Consider the following 18,064-nt stretch of genomic DNA (forward strand, 5'->3'; position numbering starts at 1 on the left):
CCATAAAATGCATCAGACACTGCCAAGAAGAAAAGACAGGCTTCTCATGATCACACCACATGTTTAGAAGGAAGTCCCATGGTGAAGGGACAGTCCTGTGTCTTCACTGTGTAGCTTCAACACTAAACAGGATTGTAACAATGTCCAAAACACAACACACACACACACACACACACACACAGGAGAGAGAGAGAGAGAGAGAGAGAGAGAGAGAGAGAGAGAGAGAGAGAGAGAGAGAGAGAGAGAGAGAGATCGAGATCAGGGAATGCCACTCAGAGGAAATGTAAATAAACTCCCAATGACATCAAAGCTAATTTCATCTTAGTATACTGGCCAGAATATATTTATACTCATGCAAGACATTACCATTTATAAAAATCAAGAAATATTCTGAGCATGGTGGTGGCTCTTTATTGTGATCATATAATTCTTTTTAAATTAAATTTTAATGAAAATAAATCATTATATTTCCTAAAAAGGACACCTACCTGACAGTTTGTGAATACTGAGTAGCATTCTTTCACCAGCACAGTTTTGATGATCTCTGGATCTGTGATAGCCAGCACAGGCTGTCAACCGTCATAAAACCTGAGGTGGGAACACAGGGTGGACTGAACCTCAGAAAATGGATTCTACAGTTGGAGTTACACCCAGGACTCCAGACTCTACCCCTGAGGCTGTACAGGCCACACTGCCAGCTCTATAGCACAGCAACATGAACCCCTACTTCAAGTTCTGACCATAGAAGACACTGGAATTGAATGAAAGATAGTATGGCTGAAGCAGGGAAGAGACACTTAGGACAAAACAGCTCTTCAAAGACGTCTCTAGTAAGAATGAACACTGAAACATTGGCTAAGGCGAGGCAAACTCACATGGTTATTGCCAATACTATTCTTTTGTGTAAATAGTTCAGTACCTGGGTTGGAGGTGTGGCTCAGTGGTAGAGCCCTCGTCTATCAAGTGTGTGGCACTGGGTTTGACCTCCAGAGATATAAGAAATCCAGAAAAAATGGTCAATGATTCCGAACTCAAAACTTAGAGACAAAGAACTCAGTGTTCCTAATACTGTTGCAGTAGCGGTTGCTTTGGGACCACCAGAGGGCAGCACAACCCATGCTTGGCATTGGTTCACATGGTCTCTATGTGACCTCTGCAGACCCTGTGACCAGGCCTGTGGTTTCTGAGGATGAATGAGAGGAGATGCAGAGACAGAGGCTCCTCCACTTGCTTGTGTCTCACAGCACAACAGTGACACCTCCTCCAACCTCTCTCCAAACCGTCAGCTACTCTGTGGCACCATTGAAGACATAGGCTCAAAGGAGAACACAGTGCTTTACAAATACCTCACATCTCTTCTTCAAAGTCATCAGAATTAGATATACGGGGAATACCCATGTTTTTCTAGTAAATTTAATATTTTAATTGCTACACATGTTTTTAGGATATAGATGAGTTCCCAGTCTATTTTCGTACATCTCCCAGTGTATCTTTCAAAAGTGAACATTACTTTTAAGTTGATATAAAGGAGTTCTGGGTTTGACTAAAACTGAATTGGCGTTGAGATGATCATGCATTTCTGAGCACATATTAGAAGGTTCTGAGCATTAGGTGCAAAGACATTGAGTCTTGGAGCCCTTGATTAATCAGTCCAGAAGATGTCCCAGTAGGGAATACCCCCATGGAATTCTTGCTGTTCAAATTCACAACTGTCATGTATTAGACCCTGGCAGGACAACCTCCAAAGGCCTTGTCCTCATGCAGTGGAGTGCTTCATTCAACAAGTCTACCCAGTAGAAGTTTCCAGAATACTCACCCCCATATTTTCCCATACTTTTTATAGCAGTCTATATCAAATTTCCACAAACCCTGGAAAAAGAAACAAAGTCCAATCCATTATTGGCCTGCATACAGTGGATCCCTTCTCTAACTGGGGTGCAAATGACTCAAATTCTGTGAAATCAGGCTTCCTATCCCTCACCAGGGATTAGAGGCAAGTTTTTATTAGAGACACCTGAAGGGATGGGGAGACTAGAAGAATTGTCTGGAATGGAGAGTTTAAGGCTGGTCTTGAATTTTCTCAGTGTTGTATCTATTGAAAGAACTGTCCTTACTTATGAATACCAAGCAGCTTCTTGTCTGAGGTGTGTGTGTGTGTGTGTGTGTGTGTGTGGTCTTTGAAATCCTAGAACACTCTGAAATGTTCCTCAAGAATCCAAACTAGGGGAATATGCACAAACCTTCTATATCCTGGTTCAGTATTATCCCGTTGTTTTATTAGTACAAAAGTGACAGAGTAAAGCCAGACTTGGTGGCACACAACTATAATCCTAGCACTCAGGAAGAAGCAAGAAGATGGAAAAGTTGAGGCCAGGGTGGATGTCATCTCAACATCTAAACGAGGGGAAACAAAAGAGCGATAACTGGCCAAGGTGCAGAGAATAGGACGCTTCAGAAACTGCACTAAATGGGACATCGCCTCTGTATAATGATCTCCTTCCCTTGGCACAGGGGTAGAAAGATTGCATGAGCCAGAGACAGAAAACACTACAACAAAAACTGTTTTCAAGGACACAACAGGGCATTTGCACATATGAACTCACAGTGACTGTGAAAGTGTACACAGGACCTGAGCAAGAACAAACCAGACAAACCCTAGCACGGAGAGGAGAGGAGAGGAGGACATGAAGTGCCCCGCCCCCCCAATCTGAGCAGCTTTTGGCAATTGGCCAGGGCTGGGAGAGGAAGAGTTGGTTTTCCTTAAGGGTGTGGCTCAAGACAGATCAACCACAATCCAGTGTGTGGTTATATACACAACTGAGAGTGTGCAGACAGCACCAATCAGACTCCATGGGTTACAGAAAAATACACAAAGTGGGTAGGTAGGGAAGGACTGGGGATGTGGGGGGAGCTTGGGGTGGGCAGTGAATACAATCAAAACGCATTGCCTGAAATTCTCAGAGAACTAATGCAAATTGAGAAAACATAAAAAGGATCATCAAAAAATTAAGAAGCAATAAAAAGAAAAACGAGAGAAGATTGAGGGTGAGTGGAGGTAATGGGGAAATCATGATGGGATCCAGGAATCAGTGAGAGGCCCCTTTCTACAGCAGGACAGAGCGAAGGAAACACTAGCTCTGAGTTTCCAATGCCAAAGTTGAAAAGAGGAAATGTTCTGTCATGACATCATATCTGTGACTTAATGCAAAAGAAGATTCAGGAAGGGAAATGTGCTGGGGTGAATATGAAAAGTGTTCCCCTTTCAAGGGGGATGGCCTTAAGGCTTTCTCAGGCAGTTGTGGGGCAAGAGAGGTCTCGTTTAGATCTCAGGCCTGCAATAAACTTCTAACTGTAAAACTTGGACTCTGACAGGCAACTGGAGTATGTGGGGAAGGAAATCCTAGCAGAGAGCAGCCGGCTCGCAGGCTCTGCTGATGGCCTGCAGCATCTGAGCTCATTATAATCTAGCCAGATGCCAGCCTTGGCCGATCAACCAAAGCCATAAAGAATCAGCCAACATTCATGGTCCTTGTTGCATTTATGGTGCACTTTCAGTGTCTCTAGAGATTTGATAAAATCATCCTTCCTGGGATGATTCTATAAAGGAATCTGCCTTCACTTAGAAAAGCAAAAATTCTTTTGTCCTATGGTATCTGAGGGTGAGAGACAAGCACTAACTTGTTTCATTTGCAGCCACATCCTACTCAGACTGGCCCTGAGGGTGCTGTCTTGGAGAAAAGAACCAATGCAGAACACCATTACTTTCTCAAACCCTCAAAGATGCCCTGGGTATTAAGACAGTATGGAGTCATTGAAGTAGCTGCAGGGGACACAGGAGTCCCTGAGAGGTTTCTGGTAAAGGGGAATTCCCTGTAGTCAACACACAGGCGTCCTGATGCAGGGATGCTGCAGAGCTGGCCAGCAGGAAGAGAAAAAGTGCTGCTCCTGAGCCCAGTGTGAAGTCTGGTCTAGTGCATACAGGCTGCTGTGGTGCTACTGTGACCAGGCATGCTTTTCTGTGAGTTAAGGACACCTGTGCCTTCCTGGAGGCTCCACTTAGGGAAACCCCAGACTTCTCCCGCTCCTGTTCACAGTCTGAGCATGAAGTGCTGAACACCAGGCTCTGATATGTCTGCGGTCACAGCTTTCTAACCACAGCTGCAAATATGTCAGCAAATCCTAAAGGGAAGCCCGAGCACTCTCCTGGATGGACACACACAGTTTCCAGTGGTCTGACACCCCAGAACTTTCTCCCTAGGACTGGCGTTTGCATCTATGGAACTGATCCATAAACAGATACACAAGAAGTCACATCCATAAGAAGAAAAGAAAGCTCAAACAGTACTCACATTTCCGTAGCCCAAAATGGTTCCCAAAAAAGGCAGAGGTTTGGGTCCAGGAATGCCGAGCTTCTTAAAAATCCCATTAGAATAGGTCCCATATCTATAAAGTAAAAGAAAAAGCCAAGAACATTTTATCATGATCCAACCAGCAATGGAGACCCTCCCTCAGGATCAGTGCTAGCTGTCGTCTGCTCTAAAAACACAGCACTGAATAGGAAATGGTTCTGGGTTCTGGATACCGAAAGACATAAAACAGCTTGAGTTATCCACAGGAAGGGTGTGTCAGGTGAGGGTTACAGAAAAGAGGGAAGAGTAGATGCCGACCCTCCTACAATGTCTAGGATGCATGATGGGAATTTGTAGAAAGCATGTTAGGGGATGAGAGAGAGAGCAATAGACATGTGTATGCCCAGGGGAGAAGCCTTATACACGTCATCAGTGCATGCTAAGGAAAGCAAGGAGGCAAGGACAGTGAGAAGTTTAAGCACCTCCATGATCTTGGGACTCCCCAAATTCAGAAGGGCTGTAGTGGTGAATTGTTTATAAATTCTCTGGATTGATGTTGGTTAGTCTGAGTACAGACTGAGAGCCAACTCCATCTTCCCAGGAGCAAGTCTTGTCAAAACCCTCTGAGCCATAAGGTAAGAGCTGGAGGGAGTCAGAAGTGTATAATGTCATTGGCAATAATGTCAGTAGGAACTGCACTACCAAAGCCTCGATTTCAACTTCTCCTCCATCTTCTCTTCGGATGTTCTAACAGGAAAGGGAAGGGGGCCTGTGTATCACTCCAACTCCAGTTACAGATAGGGAGAATCTTGGACAGCTACTCACATGTAGATGAGCACCAGGCTGGTAGCCAGCAGCACCCAGGTTTCCATGGAAAGGCTGGGGATCAGCTCCATCTCAGCTTTCTTCAGGAGTTCTGGCTCCAAGTTTCCCTCCCAGCTGAGAGTCTTGCAGGGCTCCCCTGCTGTGCCCAGCTGAGATCCAATGAGACCAGTCTGCAGTGTTTATGTGCTGAGAAAGGAGGTGGTGTCAGGGATTCAGCCAGTAGAAAGTCCTCCCTTGCACTGCCTGAACTCGGAGAACTGAGATGGCCTTTTCAAAGTTCAAAAGTTCATGCACAATCCTACTCTGACCTCCTTTGAATACATATTCTAGGTAAATATTTGTTCTTCCAGAAACTCAATTAAATCCATTGGCACTAAATTTCTTCTAATTTGCAGGTCTCTTTCATGCATGTTCTCATTCCAAAACACGTTGAAAACATACAGAGAAACTGTACCTACTGATCTTCACCAGTGCAAGGCTTCCTTTTCGTGTGTGTGTGTGTGTGTGTGTGTGTATGTGTGTGTGTGTGTGTGTGTGTGTGTGTGTGTGTGTGTGTGTGTGTGTACAATGGGTGTCATCCTCTGTCACTTTCCACCTTATTTTTCAAGACAGGATCTATTACTGAACCTAGAGCTTGCCATTTCAGCTAGACTGCCTGGGAAGCAAGGCCCTGGGGACCACCTTTTCTACCACATACGTCCTCCCTTTCTGCCGTTATAGACATTTGCCAGCAGCCCAGTGAATAATACATGGGTACTAGAAACTTTAACTTGGGTCCCTTTCACAGCAACTTTTCAGAGTCATTTGCATAGCCCCCAATTCCATTTCCTGTAAGGTTCCTCTATATCCATTAGGACTTGAAATTATCCATCAAAACACAGCTCAGAAAAAAAATATGAACCTGGTGGAGTCATTTCTCACCAATCACACCCAACAAGGAGAATCACCCTGTGTGCTGCCTAGTTATTTATGTTGACTTGACATAAGCTAGAATCAATGTAGAGGATGGAGCCTCAATTGAGAAAATGCCTCCATAAAACCATGCTGGCCGGGCGTTGGTGGCGCATGCCTTTAATCCCAGCACTCGGGAGGCAGAGCCAGGTGGATCTCTGTGAGTTCGAGGCCAGCCTGGGCTACCAAGTGAGCTCCAGGAAAGGCGCAAAGCTACACAGAGAAACCCTGTCTCGAAAAACCAAAAAAAAAAAAAAAAAAAAACCATGCTGCAAGCAAGCTTATTAGTCATTTTCTTAATTAGTGCTTGATGGAGGAGGGTCCAGCCCATTGTGGATAGGACCACCCCTGGTCACATGGTCCTGGTTTCTATAAGAAAGCAGGCTGAGCAAGCCATGGGGAACAAGCCAGTAAGTGGTATCCCTCCACAGCTTCTGCATTAGCTCCTGCTTCCAGGTTCCTGTCCTGTTTGAGTTCCTGTTCTGACTTCCTTTGATGATGAACAGTGGTATGGAAGTGCAAGCTGAATAAACCCTTTCCTTTCCAAGTTGCTTTGGTCATGGAGTTTCATCTCAGCAATAGTAACCCTGACTAGGACACCCTACTATGGATTACTTTTTTCCTCTGTACAAAATGGATCAATTTCCTCTCTAAATTTTACTACTATTCTGGGGTGCTGTGCATCTGTCTTTAGTGACGACTGCCTTACCATTGGTGGCTGATATGCCTGGCCTCCATCTGGACATGAATGCTGTTGCTTGATTCTTTTGTACCCATTGGCCTTAGATAGATAGTTTTTCGGATGGATGGGTATATGTCTTGGCCAATGATCTGTCTAGTTTGCAGTCTACAACAGGGTCATTTGAAAGGCTGCTAAATACTGCCTAGTGATCCCTCAGCTTCCACGCCATCCATCCATTTGTGGTCTTTCCTGTAAGGACCAAATGTCAACAGAATCCTGGTTGATCATCCTGAGCTTCTAGTGAGAGTGGCTTTGACAGAGGCAATTCGTCTTGCATTAGCAAGTTAGGAAGTTTAACATGGTCAGACTAAGTCCATAGGTCCCATTCAAATAACCTGTCAGGATGTCTACCAGATACAAAATATTCAGCAAGGGCCTACAGATATAGCAGTGAATAATACCTAAATAATTCCTTGACTATCTCACAGACTGATAGAAAAATGTGCAGGAAACCCCAAATAACAAAGGTGTGGAGGACAATGGAGCATGAAAGAGAAGGAAGAGGTGAAATCCATCATTTCCTCAAGACCCCAACCCTGTCGCAACTGGCTCATGTCTGTAAAAACAGCCTTAATCTACTCATGAAAACATACCCTCCACAGCCTTATCCATCCTGAGAGTTCAGTCTCTTTGTTGGGTTACATTTAGACTAAGTTTCTAATACATAAACTTGAGGGTATGCATTTAAATCAGAGAAATTGCACTTACCAAATTACAATAGTGGTGTGTGGTTTTTAAAATTTCTGCATATAAGAAAGATAATAGAATATATAACAGGATATGGATTACATGCTTCTGGCATTAAGACTTAATCCTGGACCAGCTGGCAAGAGGCATCAGATTGGCATGGCCCCTGGAAGCATCTCTGTCTATTGTAGGCACCAGAGTGATGATATATATGTCTCCTGGTCCTCAGCAGGTATTTCACGAGCCCTCATCCAATTTCCTGTAAGGAAGCTGAATGAATCTCAGTGGGTCAGAAAAGACAGACATAGAAATGTGTGTCTGGGAAGCTGCTGTGTGGAGTGGAACAGAGAAGAGAGGTTCATGATTGGTGAGTGTGACCAAACTGCAGTACATGTGGTATGAGCTTCTGTTATGAGTAACATGCTATTATTACCCAAAATGTAAAGTATTATGATGAAATTAGTGCAACAGAAAGGTAACTTTTAGTTTTTTGAGACAGGGTCTCCCTATATAACTCTGGCTGTCCTAGAACTCATTATGTATGACTAGGCTGTCCTTGAATTCACAGAGATCCATCTGCCTCTACCTCCTGAGTGCTAGGGTAGGTGTGTGCCACCAGGTCTGGCAGAAAATAACTAGTTTTAAGTGTGCAATTTATTCAGTACACTCACTTTTATGCACACACTCCTGCTAATCTGAAACTGTGTGGATTCCTTCCTGTTCTCTATCCCATTACTGACTCCCCATTGTGTGTCTGTCATTGTTGGATGACTCACTCTGGGTCCTTCAAATCATGAAGATCATAGACTACATGTGATTTTTACACCTGGCATGTTTCACCTAGCATGGTGTTTGTCAGGTACTTCTATAGCATAGAATCTATACAGATTTGAACTTTACCCTCAAAAATCTAATCTCCAAAACAGATGCTGATGACAGCATCTTTCCCTCCACAATGACCTCACAACAGACCAAATCAATACTGGACCTAGATTGGACTTAGGACCTAAAACGGCAAACTGGGTTCATGGCTGCCTTTATCTAGTGAGAATGGGACACTAGTCCAGTCCCAAGACTTGCCATTCTCCCCACAAATTTTCACTGCAGATGAAGAATACAAGTAGGGTATCAGAGGGCAAAAGTTTTACAGTAACATTACCTTGCATGATGTATTTACTGTGTCTGCAAGAGATAAGAGTTCAAGTTTGCATGGATTAAAAGATTGAGAGTTTGTTGAGGGCAGAGTTTGCTTTTATGGCCTGAAGTAAGCTAGCTTTTTTTTTTGAGCATGCATACTAGAAACATGGGGTCCACAGTTGATCCTGCTGTCGCTTGTGGTACCCCTTCCCCCTAATTCATACCAGGGAGTAAGTCAGCAGAGGAAAACGTTCCCCGGCCTGCCATCACTGCAGAAGGCCAATTTAAATGGCAATGTGCTTAACCCGCTGACCCTTCCACATGCACTACGAGGTAGGTGTGGTTGGTCAGCAACCTCACTTTCTAGAGAGGAAAACTGAGACCGGGAAGACTGAAGGAACTGTCCCTCCACCACTGTGTCACACTGCTGGTCCATGCTGGAGAACGACACAAACACTGGCCATCAGATGCCACAGCATGCACTCTGTCTCCATGGCCATCTGCATAGATGCCCTGCGTGGCAGTGCCTCCAGCAGCCAAGATCTGTGTTCTTGTCTCTTACCTCCATCCATTTCAACTGCAACCAAGCCATCTCTTACGATAAAGGAGATTGTCTTTTGACCTGCCGACCTTCTCCTGTCCTGCATCTGATCTAGTCTTGATCACCCCGAGATTCTTTCCTCCTCCAGGCAAATCTCCTCCTGCACCATCTTACACAGAAGCCACTGGATTCTGAGAGTGTGAGATGTGGTCACTCATGATTGACATTTGATGTGACATCAATAGAAATTGCTAGCTTTGGAAGAACCTGTATCAAAACAGAAAACAACACATTTCATTAACACATTTACCATCACTCCTAACTAAAAATCACAGTACTACAGTTTGGATATAGTTTGAACTCCAGTTCATGAGTCAGAACTGAACTCCAGTATGGTGGTGTTCAGAGGTGGTAGAAACTTCAGGGAAGAAGCATAATGGGAAGTAGATATTGGCTCCCATCCTGTGCTCTAGATTCCTGCCCTGCCATATGACCTATACCTCTTTTTTTTCATTTTTCTTTATCAAGAAATTATCTACTCACACTACATACCACCCACAGATCCCACCTCCTCCCTCCTCCACCCCCCCAGCCCTCTCTTCCAAGCCACCCTGCACCCCCACATCTCCCAATTCAAGGTCTCCCATGGGGAGTCAGCAGAGCCTGGTATGTAGCTAGAGTTTTCCTGCCTTGCCCACAGTCAGGACAAATCTCTGTCACCCGCCAGTCCCACGGCCGCTCAGACCCAACCAAGTAAACACAGAGACTTATATTGCTTACAAACTGTATGGCCGTGGCAGGCTTCTTGCTAACTGTTCTTATATCTTAAATTAATCCATTTCTATAAATCTATACCTTGCCACGTGGCTTGTGGCTTACCGGTACTTTACATCTTCCTTGTCCTGGTGGCGGCTCCAGGCCGTGTCTACTGCCGTCCTGTTCTTTTATTTCTCCTCTCTGTTAGTCCCGCCTATACTTCCTGCCTAGCCACTGGCCAATCAGGTTTTATTTATTGACCAATCAGAGCAATTTGACATACAGACCATCCCCCAGCACAGCCAAGTGCCGATCATCTCAGACACCTGCACTCAGGCCCATGGTCCTAATCATCCTCAGGCCCATGGTCCTAATCATCCTCTATGCGGACCTGGCGGGTAAAGCCACAGAGAACCCAAGAACGGGCTCCCACAGCATATACACTGAGCCTAGGCAGGTCCAAGCCCCTTCCCACTGCACCAAGGCTGTGCAAGGCATCACACCACAGGCAATGGATTCCCAGAAGCCTGCCCATGTACCAGGGATGGATCCTGATGCCCCTGCCTGGGTGCACCCAAAACAGTTTGAGCCAAACAACCATCTTCCATATCCTATCCAGAGGGCCTAGTCCCGTCCCATGGGTGAGTGGACTGGGTGTGGGAGTGTGGCAGAGGGTGAGGAGTGGGGGAAGAGAACAGGGAAATGAGAGGGTCAGGCTGGAACAGGAACAGAGTGGGAGGGCAGGGAGGAAGATACCATGATAGATGAGGACATCATGGGAATAGGAAGAGGCAGGGTGCTGGGGAGGCTCTCAGGAATCCACAAGGATGACCCCACCTTGGTCTGCTGGCAGTGGTCCAGAGGGTACCTGGACTGCTCTACTCTGGTGACTGGTCTAGGGAATAACCTATCTGTCATCCTAGAGCCTTTGTCCAGTGACTGATGGAGGCAGATGCAGAGATCTATGGCAAGGCACCAGGCTGAGCTCCAGGAATCCAATTGATGAGAGAAAGGAGGAATTCTATAGGCAAGGGACGTAGAGATCATGATGGGAGGACATTCAGAGATGACCAGCCAAACTAGTGGAAGCCAATGAACTGTGGATCTCTACCTCTTAATGATGCTCCCACCACAACACACCCTGCCATGATTTCACAGATTCAGGGATCCTGCCCATAGTCAGTGATAAACTATTTGGAATCATATCTTCTAAAACAATGGGATAAATAAAATTATTTTTCATACACCAAAGTCTCAATATCAGCAACACCTGCATATCAATGTTTCTTGAAGTACTCACTATTTATGATTGCTAAGTTATAAGACCAACATAGTTTTTAAAGAAAATATAGCATAGAATCTTTTCAGTCATAAAAAGGGGAATAAAGTTATATTATTTGTAAGAAAATGGATACAACCAGAAATAAGCAAATTAAGCATATTAAGTCATCCTCAGAAAGACAAATATTGGATATTTCTGTTATTTGTGGGTCCTAGCATTGGTGGACACAAAAAAGTATTTATGTACATATGATATGAAAGCAGAGTGAAGCTGTCTGGGAGGACTGAGGGTAGAAATGGGAAAATGGAGGGGAAAGGGAAGGGTAGCACACTATGTGGGCTATGATCAAAGTACATTATATAGGCGCATATATAGGTGCATAAAGGTGGCCTTATATAATCATGCACAATGATTGGGGCAGAAGTGTGTTATCATGGATGTGTCCATACTCCAGTGTGAAGATACCACTCTGGGCTTGGAGAGAAGCAACACCAAGAGAGATTTAAGACAGGAAGTCAGACTAAGGACAAAAGGTAGGGTGACCTAGCCGCACTGTCCAAAGGAAGTCACCAGTGGAGTTCTGACACCTGAGAAGCACTCCACACCTGTCACTCACTCACTTCACCTTGGGAAGACATTACTATTCTCCTTCCCCTGTCCTGCTCAAGGAACTACCTGTTCTTAGTTCCCAAGTTCTAGCATACTATGAGCTAAGTTCAAAAATAGCAAGCATGTGGACTTTAGGAAGGAGGGCAGTGGGAGGAAGGTGACTGAAGCTGTCTGCCATGTAGAGTATGTTGCAATTTGAGTGAAATTACTGACGGTGACAGTTATTGGCTGTTGACTTGCAGCATTATCACACTGGAATAATCCCTGTTAAATATTAAACAGAGACCTCAATTAACCACATAAACTTCATGAATTTCAGTTTGTCCTCACTCTGTGTTGGGAACTCTGACAAAAGGGACTTGGCTCAGCCCAGGTGTACACACTTAATAACAACTGTACTGCTGTCCTCAGGAAGTCATGTCTTTTATTGCTTCCCCCAGGTAAGGTATGCTTAAATACACCCAAAGGGCATATGTGGGAAAACCACTAATAATGACATATACCTCATGTTTTTCTGTAGTAGTGTCTCACTGGTGTAATCATACCAAGAAAATCCCTCAATGAACAATTAATCCTTAGTAAATTCAGATATTAATCAATGAATATTAGGCAGATACATTAAATAAAATTGGGATTCCTTAGTGACCACTCTAATTTTTCTGAAAAGTGGTCAACAACATATCCAAAAATTATGCTAGCCAAAGGAAAGGCCAGAAGAAGCCATTTGAATTCAAATGTCTTCCTAGCCATTAAGTTATGGGAGAAAAGTCAGTCTTAATGATGACATGACTGTAGTGACACCAGAAGATTGGAGATACTTTCCAGGAAAGGGGAATGGGCCGTCTAACACTCCGCTTCTATTCTAATGGGTTACAATGAGTGCAATGTGTACATTTTCACTAGAGAATAACATCAACTTATGAGAAAACATAAAATTCTTTGGTAAAATTAAATATATAAATAAATCTCAAAACAGATTCCCATAATTTGGGTTGGTAGTTCCCCTCTTCATCATTTCATAAGATACAAAAGGAAATGGGTAAAATGTCAACCATAATTGGTATATGATATATAAAGATGTAATTTGTGATGTCAATGGTATAATGGATGGAGGTTGAACGAAAGAATGCAACTGTTTTATACAACCTACAAAAAGTTTAAATGAAGTTTACAAGTGATTATTGTATTTGAACATGTTTCATGTATTCCTCTTGTCAGCCACTGAGGATAGACCTGTAACATGTACACTGAAGGAAAAGAGATCAAGTCTGCTTGGCTGTCTGGATGCCTGTTCATTATTCTTGGCTGTTTGAGAGGAAAACTTTAGGTGAGGCTCAGCAGATATACCTTCTGGGTCATCCATCTTCCACACGGATGTGTGTCCTTGGACAGAGTCTTTTGAAAGCTCTTTATCTAAATCTTAATTGCATTCCTTTCTGCTGTTTTGCATTAGGTATTTTCTGGGTTTGGAATGTTCTCCCACTTTCTGTCAGTTGACTCCTACACTACCCCCAGTTTTAATGAATCGCTAAAAAGGTTCCTAGGTTAATAAACTAGTCAGATTTATAGGTATAGTTCATGATAGCAGAATATGTTGGTATTGAGAGCTTCTGCTAAGTATATCATACATACATGGAGATCTTATGTGGCTTACATTGGTTCTTTATTTTCCAGACCAATCAGAAATGAAACACAGATTGGTGTTTCACAACCTGCACCTAAATAACATTGTCAACAAAAACTCTTTTGCATAGAGATCCCATTCCAACTACAAACCATGGGGATGTGACAGTTTGAATGTTTACTGTCCCCCAGGGGCTTGTGTGAATGAACACATGGTTCCTCTCTGATGAAGCTAATTTGGGAGGTTGTGGAACCTGTGAGACAAAATGACAAGCTGATAGACAAAGGTCACTAGGTCCAGGCTTTGAGATCCTACATTTCCTCTGCTTCTGATTCTGTGTCTTCTTCCTGGTCAGTACCATGTGATGATGCCACAAGTCGTGAGCACTATCTGTATGATGGACTATACCCCTTAAGATGTAAGTCACAACCAACTTCTCGTCCACTAAGCCGCTTCTATCACATACTCTAACAGAGTGCTGGGAAAATTAGCATAAAACTATGCCAAGAATTAGAGTGTTTACTGTGAAATTTTGACCATGTGTCTTTTAGGCCTTTAGTTAAGGTTTGTGGTAGAAAAGTCAAAAAGCTTTGTGATATAGGTTGAGGAAACCCTAGGCTTTCACCAAGTGCCTTCCCCCACTGAGCGTTCTTGCCAGGACAGAAGTTACTATTTTAATAAGTCATTGAGAATTAGGCATATGTCCCATGACCATCCAGGAGAACATTCCGATATGCATTGCAAAGACCCAGAAAAAGGAGAGGGTTCGACTCTGTTTGGAGACCTGTTTGACTGGAGAGTGAAGTAAGACTGAGAGAAGAGTTGAGACTAGGGAATGGGTCAGAAACCTGATGGCCAACAGCAAGTGTCTGATCTTGCTGTGCTCATAAACCTTTCATTAACTGCATTTTGAAGCCAATCCCTTCCTGAGCCTTTTAGGCATTCATTACTAACCTACCCATAGAACTTTATTCCATAAAGTTTAGGAAATATTTAGATATTTTTTTGATCCTAGATGCCAGAGAGAGAAGAGAGTAGGAAATTTTATAACTGCTAGGGGGTTCAAGCTCCTAAGAGGAGTAGATATGGGGCTAGGTGGTCTTACTGGAAACATAGGTCCACAGAGCCACAGATGATGCCAGGTCTGATTAACACCCAGGAAATTAATTCCTTACCCATTTGTTACACTCATCGGAAGGCATGTGATAAGATGAGGTGGTTATGTGAAGGTGATAAAGGTCGGTAGTTCATTCTCAACAAACTCATGAAATTGTAACCATGTGGTTGGGATTTTCTGAGACAAGAGTCCCAGTTTGCTGGCCTGGACCTCACTATGCAGACCATGCTGGCCTCAGACTCTCAGAGATCTGCCTGCCTCTGGCTCCTGAGCGATGGTATTCAATGTGTGCTCCACCACACACAGCTTAATCAGGGCTTTAGCCTTAGTGTGAACTTGCTCCTCTTTTGACACTTGAATGTACACTGTGCACTCTTCACTGTGCATTCTAGTGATGTCACTCTACAATGCTCTTAACTCTTTTGAATTATTTGTGAAATTCAGAGAATGGGCAGAGTTGGCTACCAGCCTGGTGCCCTAGTCTCTTCAGTAATACATTCAAATTATATGTGGTATTGAATAAAGATGGTGAATAGGCTTGAAAAGAAATACTTTTATTCAGCTAGGTGGTGGTGGCACATACCTTAAATCGGCACTTGAGAGGCAGAGCTAGTCAGATCTCTGTCAGGTTGCGGCCAGCCTGATCTGTAGAGTGAGTTCCAGGACAGCCATGGGTACACAGAGAAATCCTGTCTCAAAAAAAAAAAAACAAAACAAAATGTTAGAAATATTTGTATTCTCCACATAATAATGTTCATTATAAAATATTGAATGGAGAACATTTGACATGAATTTAACTACTAGAGTAATCATAATTCTTCTCATTGTTATTAAAACCATAAATAAAATTACAGGCTATCATTTACTCTAATCAGAGCCCAACTGTAATGTGCGGCGCGCTCCTCGGCCAGCGAGGAAGAACGACCACCATGCGAGGATCCTTCTCAGAACACACTTTATTGGAGCGCCTCTTGATTAAGGGAGAGCGGGAGGTGAGGGGCCCCGAGGACTAAACTGCAGCTGCTTATATAGGGAATCAGGCAGACATGCCGTACTGTGATTGGGTCCCGCCAGAATGCTAGCACGGGGAGCCACGGGATAGGCTGAGGACATAAGGCCAATTACCATACTCGTGCATCATAGCCAAATATGGAGTTGTTTACAGCTAGGCTACCAGGAAGCCAGTGCCATCTTAGAATGGCGGCTCCCTACAGTAATGGATGGAGTCAAGTGTCAGAGATGAACCTCCACACTTCAGTCATGTACTTAATGATTTCCTTTACACTAGACAGTTGATAATACTATGCACAGACATTGACCCTGTTCAGAGAATGTACTAACTTCTTAACCATTAAGATTACAGACAGTGGATTAAGCCCATCTTCATTTGGACTTCATTCAAAGGTAAATTTGAGTCTATGTGTTCTGGGACACAAAACCCTTGATGAATACAGATGGACTCATTAGGGAAATTCACACACCAGTTATGATGCCAACTCTCAACACAACCTTTAGGACAATTGATTTTTATGGTTGAAGAAGCCCTTGCCCACTAGACACTAAGGGACCTTGAACAAACACAGTGAGAAGAAATGAGTGAACCATCCCCAACTCTAGAAGAAAATAGATAAGGTCCATTAACTACAAAGATGCTTTACAAACACATGAAAACTATTAATTTTAATACATATTATCTAACCTGTGGCAAGATTGCACAATGAAAGCAATCCCCCAGACATTAATTTAGTAAAATATTTATTGACCACCAGCTGTTTATAGGGCCTGAATCACATATGTTCATCAGCTTATCAATTGTTGGTTGTCCTGTAGTTTCATTAACAAGTGAATTTTAGTTTGATTTTACAGCTAGTGAGAAAGCTTTTGCCCATCAAATTCTGTAACCTTTATAAGAATGGAAAGTGGCTAAAATTCAGTTTAGATTAATTTTAGAGTATTTCAGCAAATTTGATTTAGTCTAAAATTTAAATCCAAGTTGCTTCCAATACAATATTTTACAAAAAGAGAAAGAAGTGAAAAGTTTAAATTTGGGGTTTTCACATTTTAAAAGTGTTTACTAAAGCAAATGTAGGAATACTTGGTTTGTACAATTATCATGCTTAGACTTACAGCTACAGGTTTTAAGGCTGTTTTAAATTGTCCCCAGTTTTGGTCTTCCCTATGTATTTCAGCTGAGAATCTGACGTGATTTTTCTCATGGTATAGACTCAGGCAGATGGATGACAGATGGAGGGGTTGGTGGTGAGGTTTTGCCTCCACAGTACTGGGCTGAAAGGTGTGTGCCTGATGGACTGGGGTGTGTGGAAATGACTTTAGATTACATATTTAATACATAAGAACTGTCGCTTTTGCCTAGTTCCCCCCCCTTTTTTTTCCTTTGAAAGGATGTTCATCTAAGACAGAGGAATTGAAATCATTTCCTTAGAATTCAAGACGGCAGGAAAACTGGTTATATGAGACTCTCCTCTGGCAAGCCCCACTAAAATCATGACTGCTTAACAGAGGAATTTCAAGCTTCCCTCCAGATGCACAGGTTTGGGTTTAGTGCCCTCAGTTGTCAGTTATGGTAACTGAGGCTGTAAAAGTATCTTGTTATGGGGTAGACTGGAGAGATGAGGACTATCTTACATTTAAATGGTGATTCTATTCTTAAAATCGTCTTCTTAAGTGCTAAGAAATTTTCTAAATTTTCTTTTTTTGCCAGACAAACTTAAACTGCAATTTCAAAAGATTGATTTAGAATTGGCCTCTCTGTAATAGAGATAGTTTTGCATGATTTCTGGGCCTTGGTGCATAGGGTATATACATATTGATGTCGAGGTGGGTGCCCCTTCTGTTCTTTCTTTCTTTCTCTCTTTCTTTCTTGTTTTTTTTTTTTTACATTTTTATTGATTCCTTGGGAATTTCACATCATGTACCCCAATTCCATTCGCCTCTCATTCCCTCTGTATCTGCCCTTTACCCTTGCAGTGTCCCCCCAAAAGGAAAACTAAAAAAATAAATAATGCAATTAAGATGAAAATAAAATAACAAATAAGAATATTAATTAAAAAACAAAAACAAACATACAAACGAAAACAAAAAACAAAACCCACTTTACTCCTCGGCCTTTCCTGCCTCGCCATCGCCTCTGCATTTGTCTTGGTGGCACTGGGAGCTGCCGTGTGTCAAGCAGGATACCCTTTGTCCACACAGCTTTACTTGCAAATGTTCATTTTGTAATGTGATGTTGGTCTGGTACGAGGCCTCTGGCTTTTGGTACACCATCAGTACTAGACCCTCACTGAAAATCCTCTTGGATATCCTGCCATCCCCTGGATATCCTGCCATTGCCCTGAGTTACAGAGATCTCTGTGGCTATGGTTCTGAAGGACCAGTCCTTTTAAATGCTCCTGCAGGTCACAGATGGAGTAGAGGTTGGGGTGT

At 43.1% G+C, this 18,064-nt stretch overlaps 1 protein-coding gene across 1 annotated transcript in view; it reads right to left on the reverse strand.

Annotated features, from left to right (window-relative positions):
• Positions 1–18,064, reverse strand: part of LOC143270565 (cytochrome P450 3A25-like) — an 87,192-nt gene that overhangs the window by 16,820 nt on the left and 52,308 nt on the right. The window contains 7 exon segments of the mRNA XM_076560915.1: positions 489–588; positions 1,817–1,869; positions 4,350–4,443; positions 5,175–5,360; positions 7,576–7,813; positions 9,254–9,499; positions 15,204–15,309. Of these exon segments, the coding sequence (XP_076417030.1) occupies positions 489–588; positions 1,817–1,869; positions 4,350–4,443; positions 5,175–5,245 (318 nt within the window). The 5' untranslated portion in view covers positions 5,246–5,360; positions 7,576–7,813; positions 9,254–9,499; positions 15,204–15,309.

Source organism: Peromyscus maniculatus, chromosome 23, assembly GCF_049852395.1.
Source record: "Peromyscus maniculatus bairdii isolate BWxNUB_F1_BW_parent chromosome 23, HU_Pman_BW_mat_3.1, whole genome shotgun sequence".
NCBI lineage: Eukaryota > Metazoa > Chordata > Mammalia > Rodentia > Cricetidae > Peromyscus > Peromyscus maniculatus.